At 36.8% G+C, this 23,741-nt stretch overlaps 1 protein-coding gene across 3 annotated transcripts in view; it reads left to right on the plus strand.

Moving 5' to 3' along the window:
• The window catches only part of LOC119653664 (ras-associated and pleckstrin homology domains-containing protein 1), a 474,167-nt gene that overhangs the window by 390,699 nt on the left and 59,727 nt on the right, over positions 1 to 23,741 (plus strand). Inside the window, exon 1 of one of the 3 annotated variants that reach the window (XM_038058495.1) lies at positions 13,196 to 13,855. The exons of the other annotated variants lie outside the window; for them this stretch is intronic. Within the exon in view, the coding sequence (XP_037914423.1) occupies positions 13,751 to 13,855 (105 nt within the window). The 5' untranslated portion in view covers positions 13,196 to 13,750. Of the gene's footprint in view, positions 1 to 13,195; positions 13,856 to 23,741 lie in introns of those variants that run through there. 3 annotated transcript variants of the gene reach the window in all.

Here is a 23,741-nt window from a genome sequence, read left to right on the forward strand (position 1 = left end):
GGTGATATTATTAACAAGTTCTGGTAATCAAATTTGGTTTTATTTGAATTATTAACAACTGAACTATTACAATATCTACAAAATTTATAAACTATTTGTAATCAATTCATTTTATGACACTGTAAGTAACGAAGTCCCAGAATCAGATGTAGAAAGAGGCGTGTAAATCCATAGGAGTACATGAAGCTTAACTTAAACAAAAGTGACATTTATTCTTTATTGTTGATGTACTACGAGGTGAAGGGAAGTCAATAATTCCGCGGAATGAGGATTTAAGCAAATTTGTTTTTCAATATTTTCTCCCTTGATACTATCATAATACATTTCACATACTATCTTCCAATAAGTTTATTTATCCCTTCGGAAACAAATAATGTCTTATTGTTTTTAAGTAGAACTTGCGTCCTTTGCTTCATCGTCTTTCGAAAAGTTCTTTCCCTGAAACTCTTCTTTCATTTTCGAGGACAAATAATATTATAATAATCGGTCGGAACTAAATTTGGAACAAACGCTCGTTGATACAATATTCGAAACCAAAGTTTTTGAATAACAGCAATCGAGGGATGTTCGCAGATTCATTATCATGCAAAAGTAATATATTTTTGGTGCATTCTATTCTTCAAACAAAATCATCTACCCCCTTTTCATTCACAGCATCTTTTAATTTTTAAGTAGCGTAGGATTATGGGTTGCTTGTGAATCACATGAAACTGAGTTTTCCAGGTGACTGGGGCACCTCGAACTATTTTGGGGTGTTGTGTCATTGCAAGGGGTTTTGTTTATATTTTGTTTATGCTATTTGTTAATTATGGTTTATTTTTGGGGAAGAGCATTCTGTACCTGGCTGCACGACAATCCACAAAACAAAACCAAAGAATAGCCAACCGATACAAGCCTTCAGCTAAATCTGAGACGTCGTGCATATCGCTCTTCAAGTTTAAGAGGCGAACTGTCAGAGGCATCAAAAAGACACGGAAAGCTCTGAATGACTAAAATCCGCATAGAATGCAAAATTAGCTCAGAGGAAAGCTTGTAGAAATCTGAAAAGACTGAAAAAGCATTGCGCCCAGGGAATAATGACCTGAAGGGCCTGAAGTGATGCTCAAAAATGGTGCTATACTGGCGACTCATTTAGAAAATATATTCACACCCAATCCAGCGAAAACCAAAGTTCAATTTCCGGGATGTTCACCCTGATCTGCTAAAGCGACTACCATACAGAGTTAAAAATGCAGCTCGCATCATCAGAGAATTCAATCTTAAAAAGCATGTGGTCGTGATCAAATTGCAGACAAAATGGTCAAAGAATTCTCTCTTCATGCTATCAAGCATCTGATTAAGATCTTCAACGTGATGACATGTATTGGTTACTTCCCGAACATGTGGAAAACCTTTGCTATAATAACGATCAAAACTGAGAAAAAATTCGATGCAGGTAGCATTATAACACCCGAGAAGCCTGCTTCCTACCTTATCAAAAGTGTTTGAAAAACTGTGTCATCAAAGATTCTGTTATTCCTAACAAGTCGCAGTATAATCCGAGACCATTAATTTGACTTGCGAGAAAAGCATGGCACAACAGAATAGGTTTACCATTTCGTTTCGGCAATAAGAGAAGCTTTCAACCAAAAAAAATATCGTTACTTCGTACTTCTCGATATTGTCCAGACTTGCGACCGAATGTGATACCGTCTACCGACAAATATGTATGATATTTTGAAGTCCTATATAAAAGGTCGGTCGTTGCGACTAAGATCCAGAAGCTTCAGATCCACAGATCGTTCTATCAAAACAGGTATTCCCCAAGGAAGCGTACTAGGGCCATGATTGTATCTAATACATGTGTCCGATCTGCCAGTTGACGGTAATCTGCTTATATTACGTTAAAGTAACAAGTCTGATATACTAGACTTCTATATATACGACGGGATTAAGTTCGTTAAATTTATATAACAAAATTAAGAAAGTTAATGCTTTTTCTACCTAAGTTCATAGAACCGTTTTTCAAAACAATCTTTGAAATTTAGAGGATTTTCTCGTGTATCCCAGATGATCAAATATTCGTAACACAGCCATGGCTTTCAACCCCAGTTTCTTGGCAACCATTTCTTGAGTGAATCTGAAGGCTTCGATTATTTTAGCTTTCACTAGGGCCTCATTCCTATCAACAGTCGAAGATTTCGGGCAACCTTAATGTGGTCTGTCCTCCAAAGAAAAGTGTCCTATCTGGAATCTTTCAAATCACTCTAACACAGTTTTCAGTGATGGTGCATTTATCCGATATATATTTTGGCATGCTTTAAAAATTTACGTTGGCTTCAGCTGCATCGAAAATCGTGAAAAATAACGCATCGATTTGCTGCTACACTGGTAGCAGAATTTATACAAGTATAACATCGTCAAATGTGCGTTTTCTGGTCACCATTTCACTGCTCTTCCTGAAATTTCAAATAAAATATTGCTAAGCTATGACAAACAAACAACAATTTATGAGAATTGTTTTAATTAAAAATGAAAGTGTCAATTTACCGAACTTTTGTTAATCCTACGGCTAGGATTCACGCGAAATGTAAAGTGTACGTGATCACTGAAATGACCCGATAACGACTATTGCAGTTTAGGGGCATTACGGTTGATATAATAACTGAGTGTATTCTCAAGAGCCGCTGTCGAAATAGCGGCCTTTTCATGCCAAATTCGATTTAAAAAAAATGTGTTGGCTTCATTTTAAGGTTGATCCCAATAGAATAGTTAACAGCCATTGTTTCGATTTAAAAACGCTGTTTGGTACAGTGCCATCACGGCTCCACACAAATAGTTGTAGTGATGAACAAACTTTATTTTTTCTCTGTTCTTATTAAATAGCTATTCGCGTCCGAACTAACACAATGACTTGGTATGAAGTATATTGATCGCAAACTTTAATATAATATTTACCAATTCACGTATCTTGCAATAAAGTCAATTATCACATCTTCATAATTGTTACATTCAAAATTCCATTTCCTATACTATCGGGATTCGGGGAATCCGCGAGGTTTCAGTGTTTTCGATTATTATCTAAACGTTTATAGCCCTCACCTAACATTCAATTGTAACAGGGCTTTCGATTCAGTTAACCACTATTTGCTTTTTATTAAGATAAAGCCGTATTTGAAAAGATGTGCAACTTTTATGGCAAAGGTATTCGTAGACTGTCAAAAGAGAAGCGCTTTCGTTCTGGAAACTTTGATATAGAAGACTCACTTTAATTCACTCCGCGTATTGCGAGACAGCAATACTTGTCAATATGTTGCATATTATGAAAATCTGCTTCGAAATGCTCAATTATTATGTCCTTTTGCTCCCATCATATTTTCACTCTCTCTTTCAACTATAATTAACTGAAATCGATTTCATCATCGTGGCCTAGCTGAACTGCACTTCTATTCTCTCTCGACGTAGAATAGTATTGCTTACGAACGTCCTGTTCCTATTGATGTATAACGAATAAGGTAGCATTTCATAGCAAACCCAAATCATCCGCAAAGGTTACATGATCGAAGATGTGGTCCAATAAGTAATTGAATTTATTTATTATACCTATAATTTTTCAAAAATTAATAACTTAGGAAGTAAAGAATAGGTTTGATTAATTAATGCCCCAAAATCTGCCACGTCTGAACACTGGCGATTTGCCTTGAGTACCGCAAGACTGAACAATACTTTCAAAGCACATTTCATTGCTCTTTTCTTTTATTCAACAAAGGAGCGACTGTATTTTTTGCCTAAAAGACTACAAGTCATCTGCTTGCATCCAATATGCCCCACCCATCTTTAATACTCCAAATATGAAATAAAGCTAAAGTACTCATTTTCGTAAGGCATAAATGGAGATTTCAAAACTTTTTCATTTTTTCGGAAACAGTCTTCACGAACAAATGCCTTTCGAATACGATATGCACCTATTAGAATAATTTGTCAAAAAAAAAAACTTTAAAAGCTTCAACGAAGATGCTTCTAACGAGAACGGATATGGTTTGAACAATTTTTACCTTTTCCGAAAGAGTTTACCTATCTTGCATCGTCACTTATTCTCTGCAATTTTACCTTTATCATAGCGTCCCTTTTCGCACGTCTTCTACAATCGACACTTTTCCATCATCCTGACAACTCATTTTCTATCTTAGTATAGCCCAAAGGATGAATATTCAAAGTGTGATCCCGAAGAGGAACGTGAATTCCATCCTATTCTATTGAAGCAGTCATGGAAAAAGATTTCTCGTACTTTTTTTTGCCAACTCTTATCACATGTGCGAGTCCTTTTCCGGTGCGGTGATGATGCTGAGTTTTTACTTTCGATATGCAGACAACCTTTTTTTTTTACTATACCTTTATATGCAGAATAGTATGGGCTATGCCTGACGTAGCATTGCCGTACGTACCTACTAGAAACTACAGAATCCACTAGAGACTTTCAGGGAAAAAGGTCTTCTTTTCTTTTCATCCCTCACCGCGTTGTTGCCAGAAGTTTTCAGGTGCTTTTTTTTAAAGTTTTCCGCAATTTTTACCTGTTTGCGAAAACTGTGTACAAATTTTAATCAACGGCTATACGTAGGCGTATAGTGGGCTTTCTACGTTTGGCTTGTTTTCTGCGTCTGTTTTCAATTCTTTCTTCCATTGCCAATGTCAGCGAGTTGTTTGTTGGTTTTCATGGCGAATAGAAAGTTTCATCATGGAAAATTAACAAAAAAAATGCACAACAAAGTTTTCCTTTTCTGCAAGGCTTTCCATGGCTAGTTATGATATGGATTGCAGGTTCTAGGAAATATGAAACTTTTGCTTTCATTTGGAAAAGAAGACCTCAGAAGCAATTTTTAGTAGTTTTTTAATTGCATATTTGGTAATTGGTAAGTTGATGCGAATCTAAAAGAGTTAATTGAAAAATTAAATGATGGACGATTTTGAGCATTGTGCAATTGATATCCCATGATTTTTTACTTTTCAATTGAGGTTATTTTCATGAGGCAAAGTTTCGAAAAAGTCTTGGTGAAGGTAGATACATTTATGGATTTTAGTACTTGGTATATACATACTGTGAGCGTCAAAAATAAGTAAATACTTAATTTTTTCGTATTTAAGCTTTAATTTCATAGCAGTTACTGATAAAAATTAACATGCTTCATCACCGGTTAAAAATATTATATAATAGAAGTTTAAATCTGAAAAAAAGTTAAACAAAACAAAATACCGTTTCAAAAAATTATTAATGCTTCAAAATACTGCTGATTTTACGCGTCAAAAGAAAGTATACAGAATTTACTTCTCTAAGAAATAATATCCAATAATTAATTAGAAATAATTTTTAATATTTAGTTTGTTTTTCATGTGACTTTAGAACAGCATTCAGTCTTTTAGGCATTGATTTGACAAGATTTTTTGTAATATCTGGAGAAATGTTGTTCCATTCTTCGATTAAAGCCCTTTTTAGGTCGTCCTTGTTGGAAATGCTTCTTTGTCTGATTTTCCTCTCAAGGTGCTCCCACAAATGCTCGATAGGATTAAGGTCTGGGGACTGCGGTGGGTGATCAAGGGTTTTTGGCGTTCGGTATAACAACCATTCCTTAACAATGTGGGACGTATGTTTCGGATCGTTATCGTGCTGAAAGATCCAGTTTCCCGACAGCCCCAATTTGTCAGCACTAGGAGTGATATTGTCCCTCAGTATATTTAAATAGTCTATTTTAGTCATTTTAGACTCGATGAAAACTAGATTTCCAACTCCGGATGTCGCCATACATCCCCAGACCATAACTGAGCCTCCACCGTGCTTTATGGTGCTTGTAACGCACTTGTCGAGAAATGCTTCATTTTTCGCTCGCCATATTTTTGGTGGCTTTTTCGCCCCAAATATTTCAAATTTACTCTCATCGGAGTATAAAATGTTTTCCCAAAAGTTTGGAGCCTCATTTTGGTACTTTCTGGCGAATTTTATACGCTTCTTTTGATTCGCTTTAGAAACATAGGGTTTCTTACGTGGCACTCTGCCATGTAGACCATTTTTGTGGAGCGCTCTTCGAATTGTGCTTGCACTCACTGATTTGCCTGAAGTCTCAGCTATTTTCTTTGATATGTTTACTGCACTTGAAACTGGATTATTCCTTACTTCTCGTACAATTGTCCGCACTTCGGAGTCAGTAAGCTTCTTAGGTCGCCCAGACCGCGGTAAATTTTCAATAGTATGACGAGTCGTATATTTATCTATAATTTTTTTTATCGTACAATGATTCCTTCTACCGATTTTTCCAATTTCACGCAAAGATTTCTTTTCTTTATGTAAATCTAAAATTATTTTTCGTGTTTCGTTTGTGGTTTGCTTACCCATTATCTTAAATGTTATACTTTTGCACTTATTCAAACAAAAACAAAGAAAATCTACGAAAAATATTAGTGCACTATATTTGCTTATTTCGCTTATAAACAGTTTCAAAGAAATTTGTGTGATTCCCGGAAATAATTAAAAATAAAACTAGAAGTGTTGCCACTGTATACTTTCTTTTGACGCGTAAATTCATGAGTATTTTAAGACAAGATGAATTATTTTTGAAAATGTTTTGTTTTGTTTAAGTGTTTGTGCTGACATAAACTTCTATTATATGAGCCTTTCAAGCTATGATAAAACATTTTAATTTCTATCAATAAACATTGTGCAATAAAAGTTTAAATACAAAAAAGATGGGTGTTTACTTATTTTTGACGCTCACAGTATATGGATTTCAGCTAATTGAGGAGGTTATGAATTGAGATTTTTGGTGCACTTCGAAATGCTTTTAGTTTAAATTTTGCGCATTAAAGCTGGAAAATAAACGGTTGAAAAAATTGTGTTTTATCGTTGGGTAAAGGAATCTATCAACATATTTTGTTGGGTTTGAGAAATCAATCTAATCAGTCGTATCAATATTATTAGGTTACCGAAATTCTGTACTATGTCCAAAATATAAGATCAATTTTTGATTTAAATTTCCCGAGCCAATGGCGTTTCCCGATATCTTTGCAAAATTTTGTGTCATAAATGTTATTAGTTGTTGAGATAAGCTTGATTTCGTCAGACGAAAAAAGCTACTCCGTCGATTTTTATGTCTGAATTAGTTGAGCAGAGATCTTGTGTTAAATTTTGTTTGCAAAATAGATTGTCGTGTGCGGAAACGTTTAAGATGGTATAGAAGTCCTTCGAGGAGCAGACAATATCGAAAAGGAACGTCTATAAGTGGTATAAACATTTCCAAGATGGGCGAGAACTTGTTGAAGACAAAGCGCGTTCTGGTGGACCGTCAACAACAACTGGCAACGCCCTTGTCAAGGAAATAAAAAAATTGGCGCTCCGAAATCGCCAATTAATAATTAGAGACCTGGTTCCTGATGCTCGCATTTCAAAAGGATCCATAAATACCGTTTGGAAAGCAAATTTCGGCCTCAGACGTGTGAAGTCTCGATTAGTGTCGACAGTTTTTTTTTCGAAAAAGATCGAGAAGAGATGATTTCTTATTGCCAACACGTCATCGAACGCGATTTAACTCCGTGCGACTTTTGACTGTTCCTCAAACTCAAAAGGCCGCTTAAGGGAAATCGTTGTGGGTCAATTGAAAAGGTCCAACGTGAATCGATACTCGCTCCGAAGGCTATATCTGGAAGTGACTATCTGGCATGCATCGAAGACTGACAAACCCTCTGACATAAGTGCCTAGTCTTTGGAGGCGATTACTTAGAAGGGAAAGAAATTGATTTGGACAAATAACTATAAATTGATTTTTCTTTTGGTTACAGTAGTATATCTCGACGCCCTATCAATTTATGATAGGTAGCGCCAAAATTATCATCGTCCTTTTTTCTGAAAAAGACAAAAAATAATACTTCCATAGTTTATGTTGCTCTCTGCTAGCCGCAAAATATTGATTTTAATCTTTTGGCATATTTTGTACTGGAGATCATTCGAAAAATGGGCCGTTCAGAGGTATTTATATCATTATAGAAGGACCTGGGTGTTTTCATAATAAAGCAGTATTTTTACCAACTACGGAGTGTTGCAAAGATCTGAACAAATGACAATTGAAGGGACAACGTCAGGACCTCCCAGCGGGTTTAGTTCAGTGTTCGGTGAATGAGCCAAGGTTTGTGTTCTCACGAAAAAAGACAACAGCTTTAAATTCTGGCCTCTTTTCTCCAATTTGTGGTTCTACTAATTGCTAAAAACAGACATCCATTTGTGGATCATAATCTTTTTTTAATAAGGTTTTGTGTAAACACAAAACCTTATTAAAATCGGTTTACCGTCTGTCTGTCTGTCTGTCTGTCCGTCTGTCTGTCTGTCTGTCTGTCTGTCTGTCTGTCTGTCCGTCACACGCATTTTTCTCGGAAACGGTTATAGCGATTGACACCAAATTTGGTAGAAAGGTGGGAACTGTGAACGCTCACGCATACGAGTTTCATCCTTTTAAGTTGAATTTAAGGGGGGGTCCCCATACATGCAAATGGGGGGTGTAAATTTTTTTTTCATCAAATATACTCATGTGGGGTATCAAATTAAAGGTCTCGATTAGTACTTTTCGAAGCCGGTCTTAGTTTTGACATTTGTTAGAAAGGTGGGGAGTGCGGGGGGTTGAAAGTGACCATTCGTTTAAGGGGGCCATTCTCAGAAACTAACAAACCGAAAAATCTGAAAAAAATCAGGAGGCTGCCACTATATGGTGCCTAGGCTCCGAAATACCTTCCATACTGATATCTGTACAAATAAAGTTAATAATAGTATATTACCATAATTTTTAGTAATTGGCTGCAAAACCCCCCTTAAGTTCACGTTAGCAACATGAAATTTCGCAATAATATAGGGTATAACATAGAGCACGATCTCACCAAGTTTGGTCGAAATACCGCTATTACTAACAAAGTTATAATACGTCAAAGTTGTCACTTGCTTGTAAATTCAAGACTATGAATGTCAATGTCATCCGAAAGTGGATATTCACACATAATATATGCATATATTACCTGCTACGTGCAAAGAAATACACAAAACCTTTCGTACCTGAAGCGTCCAGCTTCCGGTTTCCCGACTTGTTTTACTTCTATTTGCCTATAATTTGCTTCCATTCGCTTCAAAAATGGCTGGAATTTGTTCTGTTTCGACAGCTACGTATGTACCCTGATTGCTGGCACAAACCGAGGGAAGAGAGATTGCAACTTTCAAGTCGGAACTTAGAGGATCAGTAATGCCATGGTGCAGGCCGCTTTACTTGGTTCGCAGCGGTTGGCTTCACTGACTAGCTTGTTCGCCTAAATTCAATTCTTTAAAATGTGCGCGGAGAACTGCGCTTGTACAGGTATATGGAAATAACAAAGTCAATGAAAATCATGATGTGAAAAACCTAATATCCTAATATAACAAATCCTGAGCAACATTATCTACCTCTCAGTGGTCTGCTCAATCGACTAGTTTGCTCCGCTGATCCCGTTCTCGAAAAATTCATGAGAAGTGTAAAATAAGTAAGCGTATACCAAACTATGAATCAAGGACGAATGGGCATGTTTAGGAGAAGTAACACCACATCGCCAATTTCCTTATGTAGTTTTTGCATAGTAGAAAACTTGGTTTGGGGTGGTGTTAGAATTTATTTTTAGTTTTTTTTCCTTTTCTTTTCCTTTTGAAAAAAAAAAATCCACTAATTGCTTTTTCCATTGACTCAGGAAGTCCCAAGAATGTAGTGCGAGAATGTGAAAATGAACCAGTTTGGCTTTGCTTTTATCATTCCCTCCAGGGCAACATTAGATATTCCATTCAGTCCGGATGATCTGTTGACTTCTGAATTTGTCTAAGCAATATTGGGCCATCTGCTATGTTAGTTGGAACACCGTCTGCAGGATGCTTTTTCACGATCGTAATAGCCTTGCTGCTTGCAAGCAAAAAAGACGGACTTTTGGTAGTTTATGAAAACTTATGAATAGAGGAATCACAAACTGCGTCCATGTTGTTGACAGTTAACCCAGATTTGACTTCCGCCATGCCTGTTAGCATAGAATTTCCAACGTCAAACATCTTCGAACTTCGCTGCCTCATTCGACGTTCCACTTCAGTTTCGTGATCACTACGTGTAAAATTCCCTAAGTCGTAATTTTTCTGGTCAGCACTCTGCCTACCTAACACTGTGCCTATCTTCCATTTGCGAAAGGTATAGGTATATTCGAGATTAACAAACTACAGGCGACATTCAATAAGTCCTTAGAAAAACAAAATATTTTAGGAGATTTGAGCATAATTTCCTTTCAGCTCTACCCACTTTTCCAAACATTTATCCATCTTTTTCTAACAAGTAAGGTTTTAAAGTTCTATCAAAATACTGTTAGTTAGACATAACATACAATAATCCAAATTCTTATTCCATAATTTTAGCCATTAGAATTGTAATGTATCGACGCAGAAATTCATCAGGATTGTGGCAAAAAGCATGCCTTTATTTTCTGCTGAGCTAACGCAACAATCATAGATTACGCCCCCTTTGACTCGTCAGTCCCCATATTGGAGATTTTATCAATCATTTCAGGAGTAGTCGCTTCTACTAGATGCTGTAAACGAAGTTCATTTTTTTTGGATGTTTGTGAACAGACAAACACAGGGGCAGATGTGTCACAGACTTCAGGTTCAATCTCTTTCGGTGTTAAACTTTTGAAATTAGATTACTGCTGTCATTTTTCTGAATAAGCAATAAGTTATGTGGTGCGGAATGACACACTACTATCCTTTCTGATGCTATAACGGCGATTACTTGTTTTTTTAAGGACCTGTCGTATAGTAGTGTACAACAGCGACAAACAAGCTTTCAGTAATATCAGTCCGCTGTTGCTTCGAACTTTGATCCTGGGGGATTGTACGCTAACTATAGACATCTCTTTACTCTTTCCCACTCCTTTTATTGTGCAACTGATAAAGCTACAGCAGCAGGGGAAGCACAAAAATGAGCGTAACCATCCATGACGCCCGGGATTCGAACCCAGGGCGATGATATTGAGAAGCGGACGCTCAACAAATCGAACTATCATGCCTTCAACTATAGATATGAACCTTGTTAATTTTAGCTTTTAAAGATCTATTGTCATGTGTTGTGAATACCTTCGAATAAGTATTTTCCAGTCATCAAAACTGCACACTTTCGACTTTCGTGGCGACATATGCTCCGCTCTACTTTTCTTTGTACGGAATAGCTATTCCGTAAGGTTAAGGTTGGGTGCAACTAACTCGTTATGGCTGAGCTTTATCTGAATGAACTTTTTTTGTTCCTTGCTGTCGAAACCCAATTAGTTATTTCTCAGGTGAATTCCCCCGGTACACCATCTGCATCGATCGAATCATGCTTCCTTTTGCCAGATGTAACTATGTAACAATACTCCAGGCTTCTAAAATAGTTTCTCAGACGACCTATCCGATCTTGGCGTTGCGAATTCAACTGCTTGTCTGTTCATACAGGCAGGAAGATAATGGGGTGGGATGGGATGCCGCCTTTTTTTTGCAAGTGCGTTATTGTGTCGATAATTCCATCTAGAATTTAAAATTGTTCCATCAATTTCCTCGACGTGCCCTCTGTCGTAATCTCATTGAGATCCTTGCACCCAGCTATCTCGTGGGCCAGTTGTCCTATCACGACCTCTTTTCCTAATATCTACATACTAGGTTCTGGTTGTTGGATTCCTTTTCGTATTGCATCTTCCGGAGCTCCAGGAGAAGTTGTATCCTGATTGTTGTAACGTTGTCATTTAGCTTATTTAACGCCAAATTTCCCTGTCCGCGGAATCTGCATAAAGGGGCTATCCTTACTGTTGATACCAATTACGCCTTTTTTGCGGCTTTGTGGTTTGCTCCATACTTTTAGTAACAATAGATACTTGTTACGATTAAGTTGCTGTATATTCGGGCGTCGTCTTGGATTCATTCATGGCCTTTTCGCAGGGATATTTGAAATTTCGGATCACTACCTTAATATAGCGATGGACTCTGTTTGTCTACCCATCTGTCTGCTACGTGCACTTTGTTCGGACTAGGTTAGACTTATTGACATGAAATTTGGTGACAACGGGAGAGGTGGTTTGAAAATGATGAATTAACTCACTTTTCAATAACGTGGGAATATTATAAAAACATTTTGTGGAATAGCAGCAAGAAGTTTATATGTACAATTAAAAGAATTATAGAACTGCATTCTCGAGCTTCTAGTCCTGGGCGATCAAACCTTCACACATTCACCTTCAACCAATTTTATGAATATAGGTGCGTATTTGAGCACAACAAAATACACCAAACAAACGGATGGAAACGAAAGAAACATTATTTGTCGGTCTTGGTCTAAGGGGCATTCTCGGTTAAAGCTTGGTTCTCAATCAGAACACCTGTTATTCCTTGTACAATAGCAAAGTTTACTTTCCTTGTACAATAACAAAACAAATTCTATTGTTCCGGATATTTGCCTAAAAGCAATTGAATAATTATTTTCACAAACACATAGTTTGCCAAAAAGGCTTGGTAGCAACTGTTCATGGGGCTCAGACATGCATCAATCATTGTTTACCTGTTGTTGGAAGTTCAAAGGGTGCTATTGGTATGTAGTCGACGTACGGGCAGATTAAGAAAAATTCAACCTGAAACTCGACAAATTGAAACAGTTTTTTTTCCATTATTTCTTCGGACGATAAAATTTAAATTAGATACATCAAAGAATAATTGCATTGGACATTTATAAGACCACAATTTCCTCTGATGAATCAATTTAATTAAAGAAGGCCCATATTGACTGGATTAATTGCAGTGCTTCCGATCACAGGTATCATCTTCCATTGTACGTATTGCTGCCAGGAGAGTCCTTACGATTCACTTTTGCTCTAATATCTTCAATGCATCTCACTGCACTCCAAAATTCCATGGAACCTTCCAAATTATATCTTCACTCACAGTCTCTATCATATAAAAGAGGACAAAATGGAAACAGATGAGAAGAAAAACATTCACTCACAGTGAAAATCGAGCATCGGCGCACTAGAAAATTTCATTTTCCTTCAGAATAACCACAGAACAGTGTAGCAATGGCCTCTGCTGGCACCACAGGGAAAAGAGAAAATATTTTGGGACCGGGTTACAGGATTTCAGGCGTTTCAGGGATTTATCATACACTCACTACATGGTCCCTTTCAGTCGGAGTTTCTATTTTTGTCATGACGGTGGGATAGGTAGTTTTTGTCGCGTTTTCTAAGTACATAAGTGAGTGGATGTGAGAACAGAGTAAGTGCGTCTGACACTCCGAGTGCATAGTTTTTGATGCATTTATTAGAACCCGTGGTTTTTAACACCATTGGATTGGTGCCTATTTAGTTTTTGGCTTCCTTCTGTTGTAATAGGAGCAGTGTAAAATTCTTCGTTTCTTTAGGGGCCAAAGTTGGTGATTCTACGATTAATTAAAAGTTTCACCTGCATAGAATCTCGTTCTGCGGTTTCGGAGTCGGTAAATTAGACGCATGTGTCGGTTCGTTTCCAATCAGTAATTAATTTGTGAATACGCTCAGCTGATAGATAATTCCTGCCGCTGTTAGTGCAGAGAAATTGCGTATAATGTTTCAGTGTGTTAATGTGGCCATAATGTGTTTTTCTCATACGAGTGGGATGTGATGAAAATTGGTCTGTGCTGGAAATCAGAAAAGATGTGAGAAGGAGGAAGAAAATTTAAGCGAATGTGCCATGTTGAGAAACTCACTTCTTACTAAATTCATTTTCGGTGTTAACAGAACCTCGCCGACAGCATCAGCGTCTAGCGACCAGAACAATGCCACTGAAAATAATAAGGTAATTGAAAAACGTACAGAAATAATAACAATTGTTCAACATATTTCGCTTCGTCGTTTCGTTTTAACTCTGTCTGGAAATTTGGCTTCTATAGAAAACGTGTTTTGTGCTTCAAAGGGTTTCGTTTTCATTAGGCTTTTATCTTGGTAAATTGCCATTCGGTGTGGAGACGATGTTTTACGTAACTCTTGGCCTATCATAACATTTATTGTCTTTATGCGAAGCAGAACAAGAAAATTGCGGTTTGGGTTCACTCCGGGTAGTCAATCCTACTTCACTTATAATGTCTTTGAAGATTTTGAATATGAAATTATCTTTCAATCTGAAGGCATTATTGTCTTGGTTGTTCCGGAGATTTAATAACAATTTAGTGTCATTTCTTCATGCTCTGGTGCTTCAAGTGAAGTTTGTTTAGATGCTTTCCTACCTTGGATTAGGTAGGCTTTCAAATTACAATTACTATTGTGGTTTCTTTCAGAAAGTCGATTAATTTTTGGAATTGAGTTGTGGCGTCTTACTGTTGAACATTGATGGTTGGCTAATCGTGGTAATCTACGAGCGAACATTACAGTATAGTAACGCTAACTTCCATTCATCATCACGTTGCATTCATTCCAATACCATTCAACCTTTTGTTGCAATTATTTCATACAATTTAGAGTGTGCTCACAAAGTGCAAAAATTCCTATTTAAACAAAAAACAAGCCTCAGCAAATCTATTGCAATCGATAACAAATTACACACATGGTAAGAATTATTGCAAGACCTTTTACCCGAGAGTGTTTTAAAATGCCAAATCTGCCAGTCATAAACTCGAATGTATACAATAGCAACGCTGAGATTGTTTATTGCCATTTTCAAAGCAAAATTAAGCAAAAGTACTCTTATCCGCTATAGCTATCTACTAACGTAAACCCTTGGTGGATTGTCTACTATTACTGTTGGTTGGGTCGACCGTCTACTCCACGAAATTCAGCTGAGTCATAAATGTCGATTTCAATTATATCGCAAAAAGCAGTTTGTGGCAATAATGCCAATAAACAAATCAAATGTAAGAAAAGTCGCTGGAGGAGACAGTAGACAGTAGTAGAGCCAAAAGCGAAGAAAAAACTCTGGCCTGAATGCAAGAGCCAAAGGAACGGTGCACAAGAGTGTCGAAAATGTATACATTAAGTGCAAAAGTATTTACACGCAGATATTTCGTAAGAGATTTGCTTTATCATCATGAAGTTCACTGAGGTTTCGGGAATGAAAGCGCTTTGGTTGCGATTTTTTCTCATGATGGGGTGTAAAAATGTCGCTTTTGAGGCAAGTTAAACATTTTGATTTTACTTCGAAATAATTGAAACAGTCTTTTTATTAGCTACCAGGATTAGTACAAAAAATTAGAGCCAACGAAGGGTTTCAGAAAGCTTATAGTTCGCCCATGCTACATTTCAAGAATTGTGGCTTCGTTCGTTACGCTCGTGGCTCTTTAATGGAAGACTTTTTGATGGTTTCTCATTCTTGCCAGTACAAAGGCTTTACAGCATAGTGTCTTGTAGTGTGATTATTTTTTTAGCGCCGATAATCGAGAACTTAGGTTCATAGGGCTGTTTAAGAAGAGGAGATCTATAGCATCCACGAAAATTGGCGAATATTGGCCGTGCAGGTCTGACAGCAGTTTCGTGCAGCTTAATTGAAATGTCTCGCCACCTCCTGTTTGCATGCCTCTACGCCAGCTAGGCTTGACATTTCAATATCCAATGAACTTTCCCGGGCTGAAGCCTTTGTTGTGTGACTAGAAAAGAAAATGTGTAATAGTTATATGGTCAACACAAATTTGTGCAAAGACAGAAACTTCGTCCAGGAACAAATTGATGCACGATATGGTGTCGGAAACACTCACCTAACTCCGGATGATATTGAGGTACGGCCTTTTTGACGTTTCGGAGACTAATTGTTTCAGAAGTTACCTTTTTCATTTTCAAATTACAACCAGTGTGCATGGAAGAAATGGGAATCGAAAGTCAGTTTTAAATATATTATTATTTGATAACCCTCTTTTCCATATTTTGTTTCCTCCATGGTATTTTTCGAATTTGACATGACATGACAATTTTTAAGCATCACGAAGGAGGAGACCGCATCTAGGTGATTCGGTGATTCAAAGTTTCGGATGGTCAGTCCATCATACTTCACGAGATTAATCTCACTCCAAAGTTAAGGAAATTTAAAAATTTACCAAAACAACCTTCATCAGCAAGGATTCCAAGTTTCCCAGTTATCGCTTAGGAACGGTAATTCGCTCCACCACGCTCAGAAAACCCGAACAAAATTCCCCAAGCCCCGGACAGGAGAAAGATGTGCATTGTCAGGCCTCATTTATTATCTGACCGTTAGGAAGTAGAGCTAGAATAGATTTTATAAGAAATGCTTTTGGACAGAAATTTTGGAAAATGGGCTGGAATATAAACATAAATGTTTAAACAGACCACATATCGTTTGTGAATGAACAATGAAACCAGAAAAAAGACTCACATTGAAGGAACACAACATTCCGGTCTAGCTTGGGACTATTACAATGTTTAGAGTTGTTGAAGAATAAGTGCCGAACTCCGCACTTCATCTTAATGTGTGTGTCCCGCTAGTCTCATCAACATTCTACAGGAATACCTTCTTAGGTAGTCTTTGAATAAAGACGTTTAAGTTAGCCTAATCCAATTTTGAAGAAACAGGAAACACTCATTTTTTAACGCTATCGCTTCTATCCACGCTTTCCAATACAATCTAAATAAAATAAAATACAATGTTTGTCAATGTTGCACTATGATTTTTAACTTTAGTAGTCACAAAATATCTCAAAATAAACTCAATTTTAAAACATGAACGGGAGGGACTAGAGCACCAGCTCTACCAGCCTGTTACCTTGGGTTCGAATCTCAGTTCTCATGGATGTTTGTGTTCCTCATTGTACTTATCTCGCCATTGTGAGTTTATAACTTGTACAGCAATAAGTGTGATGATAACGAAATTGAGGCACAGTCCCACCGAAAATTAATGAAATAAAACAGAGCTACTATATCGACCAAGAGATGTCCTATACTTCAGAAAGGAGTGAACAGAAAAACATAGATACATCGATGATAGCATTCTTAACTGGTAACGTACTGGCGACCGCTAGCTTCTGCTACAGCTTTTCCAATGAAATATCTGTGCTAGTTAAATGGGATTCTTACATTTTTGTCAGCACTTAGTTTCATAGGGCTTGTTTTCAACATAAAAGTCATTTTTCCAAAGTGCGGCGTGTCTTTGATTTGTTTTTTTTTCGCAGCCAGACCACGTATAATATAATATTCCGGAATTACATTTTTGCGATTTCCGTTCTGATTAACTTTTACATCGCTTGCAGAACAAACATGATAAATGGCTGGACCTATTAACTTTCTTGAGCAAAAAAGTCATCTTTCGGAAATATGGAAGAGCTTTTGTTCCCATACAATACTTCATTCGCTTATCTTTCCACTGTTATCCGCGATTGTTTTCATTGATAAGGAAGTCAATTTCCTTGAAGTGTTATTATTGGCATGACATGCTTCTTTGGAGTTAAGGGTATTCGCTTTGTTCGATAAATTTTAAGTAGCTTCCCCCCATTACCACACCTGCAGTGTTAGGCTTGAAAGGGTTGTTGCCATCGCCTCGTTTCGGTCTATGATATTTGAAGATATTCGATGCCGATGCAAAATAACAATGGGAGCGCGACTAGAAACGAGCTCTACCGGAAACATTCGTAAGGAAGATTTTGTCATCGTATGACTTTATTCTCATAGGAAAATGAAATAATAATAATTTTCCTTTCTCCCCAAAACTACTTTGCCAATATATTTAAACATTTTTCCACAGACGTTGTTTCAAATTATCGGGACGATCAGATATTGAAAATTTGATGGTCTTTTTCAACGGTAAATTGTTTAAAAGCAAACCATTCAGTATGGAAAAAACACATATGAAACAAGTCTTTGTCTCGTAATTCTCGATTCAGTCCCAATTAAATTCTGAAAAATCATCTCAACAAGTCAAATGAAAGTCAAGATAAATGGATGTTAATGTCAAAAACTCAGGAGAGGGCAAAAATAAAGCGTCTTTTCGGTCTCTTTACTCTTCGATATATTTTAGAGCGATCGACTTACCGTACATGTTTGTCTTTTCTTCAAATTATAAACAGGGTTCAAATATTTCAATAATTATTAAGTCATTTTTCATGTTGAATTTTAGTGGGTATAGTATTCATCCAGTGGCATCCATTCAGCGTTGTAATTTTCCGTTATTGAATAATAATTAGAGCAGTTTCATTGTTCGAAATTTTTGAGAAAAAAGCACCGGGAGCAATTAAGACATGCACTTTCAGATAGAAAATTAAAAGAGCGACTTTATGCAGCGCTGCTCTTAAGAACAAAATTGGAATTCTGCGTATTTTTTGCCAATAATCAGATTCTAGAACTCGGACATAATTTGACAAACAGGGAAGACAGTCCAAATGGGTTAGAATTTGTATTTACTTCAAATCAGTATCTGCCTATCCCCAGGGTAATTTGTTCTTCCTGGGACAGTGCCTATGCCTAGATACACATAAAAATCAACTCGAAAACCGGTTTGACTTCCTATTCTGCATCGCGGCGTATGTATCTCTTCATCATATTGTCATTTACTCAACGAAACGTCTTTTATAAAGGAGGTAAACTACTTCATTGTATACCGGGCGGTTCAATTTTTTCCCCATTTGTCTTTTATGTTATTAATTTTTTTTGCAACAGATTTATATATTTGTTTCATTCGTTTTCCACAAGAATTTACGACAAGATTTATTTACATAACTAGAAAAATCGACAACCGAAAAGTTTTGTAACTTATTTCTGCATTTCTCTAGTCGACTTTGAAACATCGCTCGATATGAGGCACATAAAGATAAAGAGAGAGAGAGAGAGAGAGAGATAAAGAGATCGGTCATTTTTTGCAGAATCTTGTTGAGGCTTGGTAGTCTCTCTCAAAGAGATAATTAAGAGGGTGCATTTCGTTCCCGATCGAGCCTGACAAGAAAATGTCGCGTAGCTTCAAATTGGGAGAATATGTTGGACCCACGACAGATTGACGGAATTATAAACCAGTTCATAGATTTGGGAAACTCTCGGACATTTCAGCGTGCGTGCATTTGTGCTTGATAATAGGGAGGTGCACTAATCTATCTGTCCACATGAAGGTGATTTTGTCAAATTTAAGCCGGGGTTGAATGATCTTTAGAGCACAAGGCTGTCATACGGAAGGTCGCGGTTCAAATCTCACTGATAGCAGTGGGATTTGTATCGTGATTTGTCGTCGGATACCAGTCGACTCAGCTGTGAATGAGTACCTGAGTCAAATCAGGGTAATAATCTCGGGCGAGCGCAATGCCGACCACATTGCCGCCTACAATGTACTGTAGCGCACCGTTACGGTCTTGAATAAAGTGGTCTAACACACTTCATGGCCCTGATCCAACATGGATTGTTGCGCCAACGATTATTATATTATTATTGAATGATCGGCAAAAGTCATTGTTAGGGAAATTTCATATAAGGGGCGATTGTTTGTTGCTACCACACGAAATCACGTGTGGTGAGCCGTAGAATTCGAAGAAGGAAAACGTTTTTGTTCTAAACCCCGCCATTCAGCCAAAAAAATTTAAATCTACAGTCGAACTGTGATAATTCAAAATCGTAGATAATTCGAACTTTCCCCTTGGTACTTTGAATTTCCTGTAGTAGTAGTTAAAAAATCATGAATAATTCGAAGCCTTTTTGGATAATTTGAAGTATTTCAGAAAATGTTTCAATTTTGAACTTGATTTGTTGTTTTCTTACCAAAAAGATTTTAAAAAATTCGGAAAAAATGGACTCATGAGATTTTTTGGTTCAAATGTTCGGTTCATTTTAAAAATTCGTGGGTTATGCATTTAGAAGAAAATACATATGCATTTCGCGCGGTAGAACGATCTTACAGACGACGATATTGTGGAAGAAAGGCAGAGCACCGCTAATGACAGTCAGTTTTCAGACCAGGAAACCATAACTGGAAAGAAACAACTTCCATCAGGATCAGAAGCTGCAGAATGCATATGAGAGTTGAGCCGTTTTATCGAACCTCATGAGAAAGTAAACTATTGTACGCTTAAAATCAAATTGAAGTTTTTTGTAAGCGAAAGGGCGATAAATGCGAAGAAATGGATTACGATACTTCAAAAAAGTGATTATGTTTCTAGATGGTGATCCAAGGGAGTTCTATTGCACTCAGCGGAGGACTTCTAAAAAATCTTGTTTTGTTTGTCCCGCCCTGCAGCCGCCATTTTGAAATAATTGTCAATAATACATTTTTTCTTTCTCTTGAAGAGTTGCTTAATTGATTGGTATATTACTTGTGGACTATAATTTGAAAATGTGTCCACAGAAAAACCTTGAAGAAACCTTTTTTTGGAAAAGTCCAAATTGATATAACCCCTTAAAATCTAATTTGAGCTCACGCGCTTACATGTGGAAAAGAGGGGGATTTGTCTCTGTATCAACCAAGATTTTTATCGGCTCAATTGTGAAACTTTTGGTGAATTATATATCCGTGGATGTGAAAAATCAAAGTAAATCTAATCTGAGACAAAACAACCGGCCAAAAAAATCCTGTTTGATCACAAAGTTAAACTAAGATGTGTGGATTCTGGATTATTCACAATAAGACAGCGCTCTTATTTCCCGAGCTATTTATTTGGGGCTAAGGTTGGGACCCCTTCAAATATTCGCCAAAATTTAAGAATGAATTTTGAGCTCAGTCCTAATGACTTTCTTTTGCCTTTGACTTGGCTTTGACATTTCTCGTTGTGGAACAATGTGGTAAACCATTCTCTGATTGATTTATCATTAGGAATACATGCGTTCAAACTTCTTGCAGTACGATTTTTAAACGGTTGCAGAACAGCGTTCTGAACATGACACGTCAAATCAGAAACCAAGCCTTTTATCCACGCTTTATCATATGCATATGCAATGCTGACCACATTGCCTCCTAGTGTACCGTTACGGTCTTGAATGAAGTGCTCTAACACACTTCAAGGCCCTGATCCAACATGGATTGTTGCGCCAACGATTAGTATTATTATTTATCATATTTTTCACAAAATGACTCAAGTTTAGACAAGTGACGTCACACATCCAAATTTGGTTCTTCTTTAGCCTTCTTCAAGTTCGGAAGCGTCAAGATCTAGTTCGCCGCTCTTCTCGGTCATAGGTTTGCGCCAGGTGAAGTCGGGAGCTTCTTAAATTTCCATCTATCATATCGAGCAAGCGCTGTTTCGATCATCCTTTGGATTGTTTCCTTTCCGATTCAAAGTGCGACATGCATTGCAGCTAGTGAATTGTCATCCAAGCAAAATATTACATGACCAACATTTTTAACGCTCAGCACAATATCTCTTTAAGTAGTACTAAGGCCAAGGCTTTTGAAAAAATATGGAACAGAAGTTTTTATATGTTGGCCGATTATGTAGGAAAATAAATTAAATTTATATTTTTATTTGTATTTTTACATCAGTTATCATTACTCTTGTGGCATCCTTTTCTAAATCTATTCTGGTTTTCCTTTTATTATTGACATATATAACGGATATTAACCATTTCTTCTTTCTTTCTTATTTCAGGTAAGCATCGAAAATTATCCGTTAAATGAATTGGGATTTACTGGTAAAAAATTAAATGGTAAAAATTGTAAATTATGTAAAGTAACTAATGTGAAAAGTTTATTTCGATTCAAAGCATTTCTAGTGTAATCCCTAGAATTGGCACTAGATATTCTCCAAAATTTTTTATGATTTCTAGCATTTATAAAGTTGACGAAGAAAAGGTGATCAAACGACAATTTTTAACGGCCTTAGGATTATTCTAACTTTTGAAACGGAAGAGGGACGGAAGAAGAGAGGCTCCGGAGTTTTTTCGGTACCTCAGAATAAAGCAACGTTAACAAAATTTTTAATTTAATTTAATTTTAATGATTTTCACCCTGAGCTCGGCTCTTCCTTGCTACAACACTGTTTTTAAATATTTCTAAACAGAGTTCTAACCAACACACTACAAATCAAATTTCTCGAAATCCGGATGAGAAAATCCAGATAACTTGATGAAGTTATCACTCAATTTTGCTAATCAATTATTGTTCCTGCTTAGGTTATTCGATAAAAGATGTGACCACCACTATCCTGCTTTGTAAGAAGGCAGGACACCTTTTCTCAAATGTCTTGATTATGCTGATGACATCTGCTTGATTTAACATCGGGCGCTGGATCTTGGTCAAATGGTCCTGAATTTGGAGAAGATGAAGATGAATACCAACAAAACCAAGGTTCTCAGTTTGTCGCATCGTATTCTTCCTGCCTGTGTTAATGGGTAGAATATTCAGGTTGCTTCTATTGATGGTGGCACTGAACGTGAGGTTACTCGATGTATTAATAACGCCACATCTGTCTTCGCTGTTCTGTCTAAAGGGTGGAAATGTAGGTACCTCAACACATGGAAAAGAGCAGCCACAGTTACTCGAAAATTGCAATTGTGTCATTGGGGTATTCTGGCCTAACAGAATCTCGAACGCAAAACAACACTGGTGTACTGGCTAGATCTCTGCGGTCTTGTTTTGACGATTAATACAAAATACAAAGTAATACAAATTTTCAAGAAATAGGGAAAAATTCAGCACGATTTTGAATCATATATATCATGTCAAGTTTCGTAATGATCACAACAATGGAAACGAAATAAGATCTATTAAAGCGCCATAAGCGCGTAGAGGCGGTTGGTCTCGTCTGGAAAAAGGAGGTAATAGAAAGCACATTTTTCAGCAAGAAGGAAGCAGTTCTGATTAAAAGGGAAATTGTAATCTCCACTATCATTACTTCGATTAAAAACTGGCATTATATGTATGTTCCATCTGAAAAACAAACCGCTCGTCCTGGAAAATAGTCACCTTAAAATATAGCCAAGCATAGATGACAATGAGATGTCAGGAGCTATCAAACCAGGTTTCTATGAGCTAAAGACCTTCCGAATGGTAGTTAAAGTTTTACATAAGCGATACAAAGTCTCTAAAATGGAAGTACGTTATATGTTCAGCGACTATAGGAACTGAATAGGGGTTGCGATAAATTTCCTTTAAATTATTGTGGTTTGAAAATTCCCTTCATTATCTAAGTCAGATCAAGGAGTCAAGGATCAAGAATATACCGGGATTATAGAAGATTTAGATATCTGTAAATTCACACTATTATTCTTCTTGCTGTTTCTGATAGAAAAGGTAATAAAATAGAAAATGCTCTATGTACTAATATGAAATGGTTAAAAAGAGGGCTCTTAATAATGGCCTTCTGCTTAATTACTGGTATTGTCTGAAATTACTCCAAAAGCAATGAAATAAATGATGAATAATAAAAACAAAGGATCGAGGTCGTAATATGTTCATTTGTAGCTTACAAAAAACAGGCTTATGTGAAAATGCCCAGGTGATAATACTGAATAAAAATGTAGAAAAGGCAATTAAATTAATCCAAAGAAAACGAACCAGAAAGGATTAAGAACTATGAAAATACCGTTTAAGAAAAAATGAAACCGACATCAGGTGGAGAATGGGTAGGAAATATTACTGCCCTTATCCATTATTTAGACATGACTTAATTAGGACTAGGAGGTTGGACTGTAAGTACAGGTGGTTAATTTATTATCCTTTGAAAATTATTGCCCGGATGCATACAAGTATTATACTAATGAGTGTTAAAATGGAAACGGTAATGTTACATGGAGTAGCATTTTAAGTGGAATTCTGGAACCACACACATAAACTGCCA

Source organism: Hermetia illucens, chromosome 4, assembly GCF_905115235.1.
Source record: "Hermetia illucens chromosome 4, iHerIll2.2.curated.20191125, whole genome shotgun sequence".
Classification (NCBI taxonomy): Eukaryota; Metazoa; Arthropoda; class Insecta; order Diptera; family Stratiomyidae; genus Hermetia; species Hermetia illucens.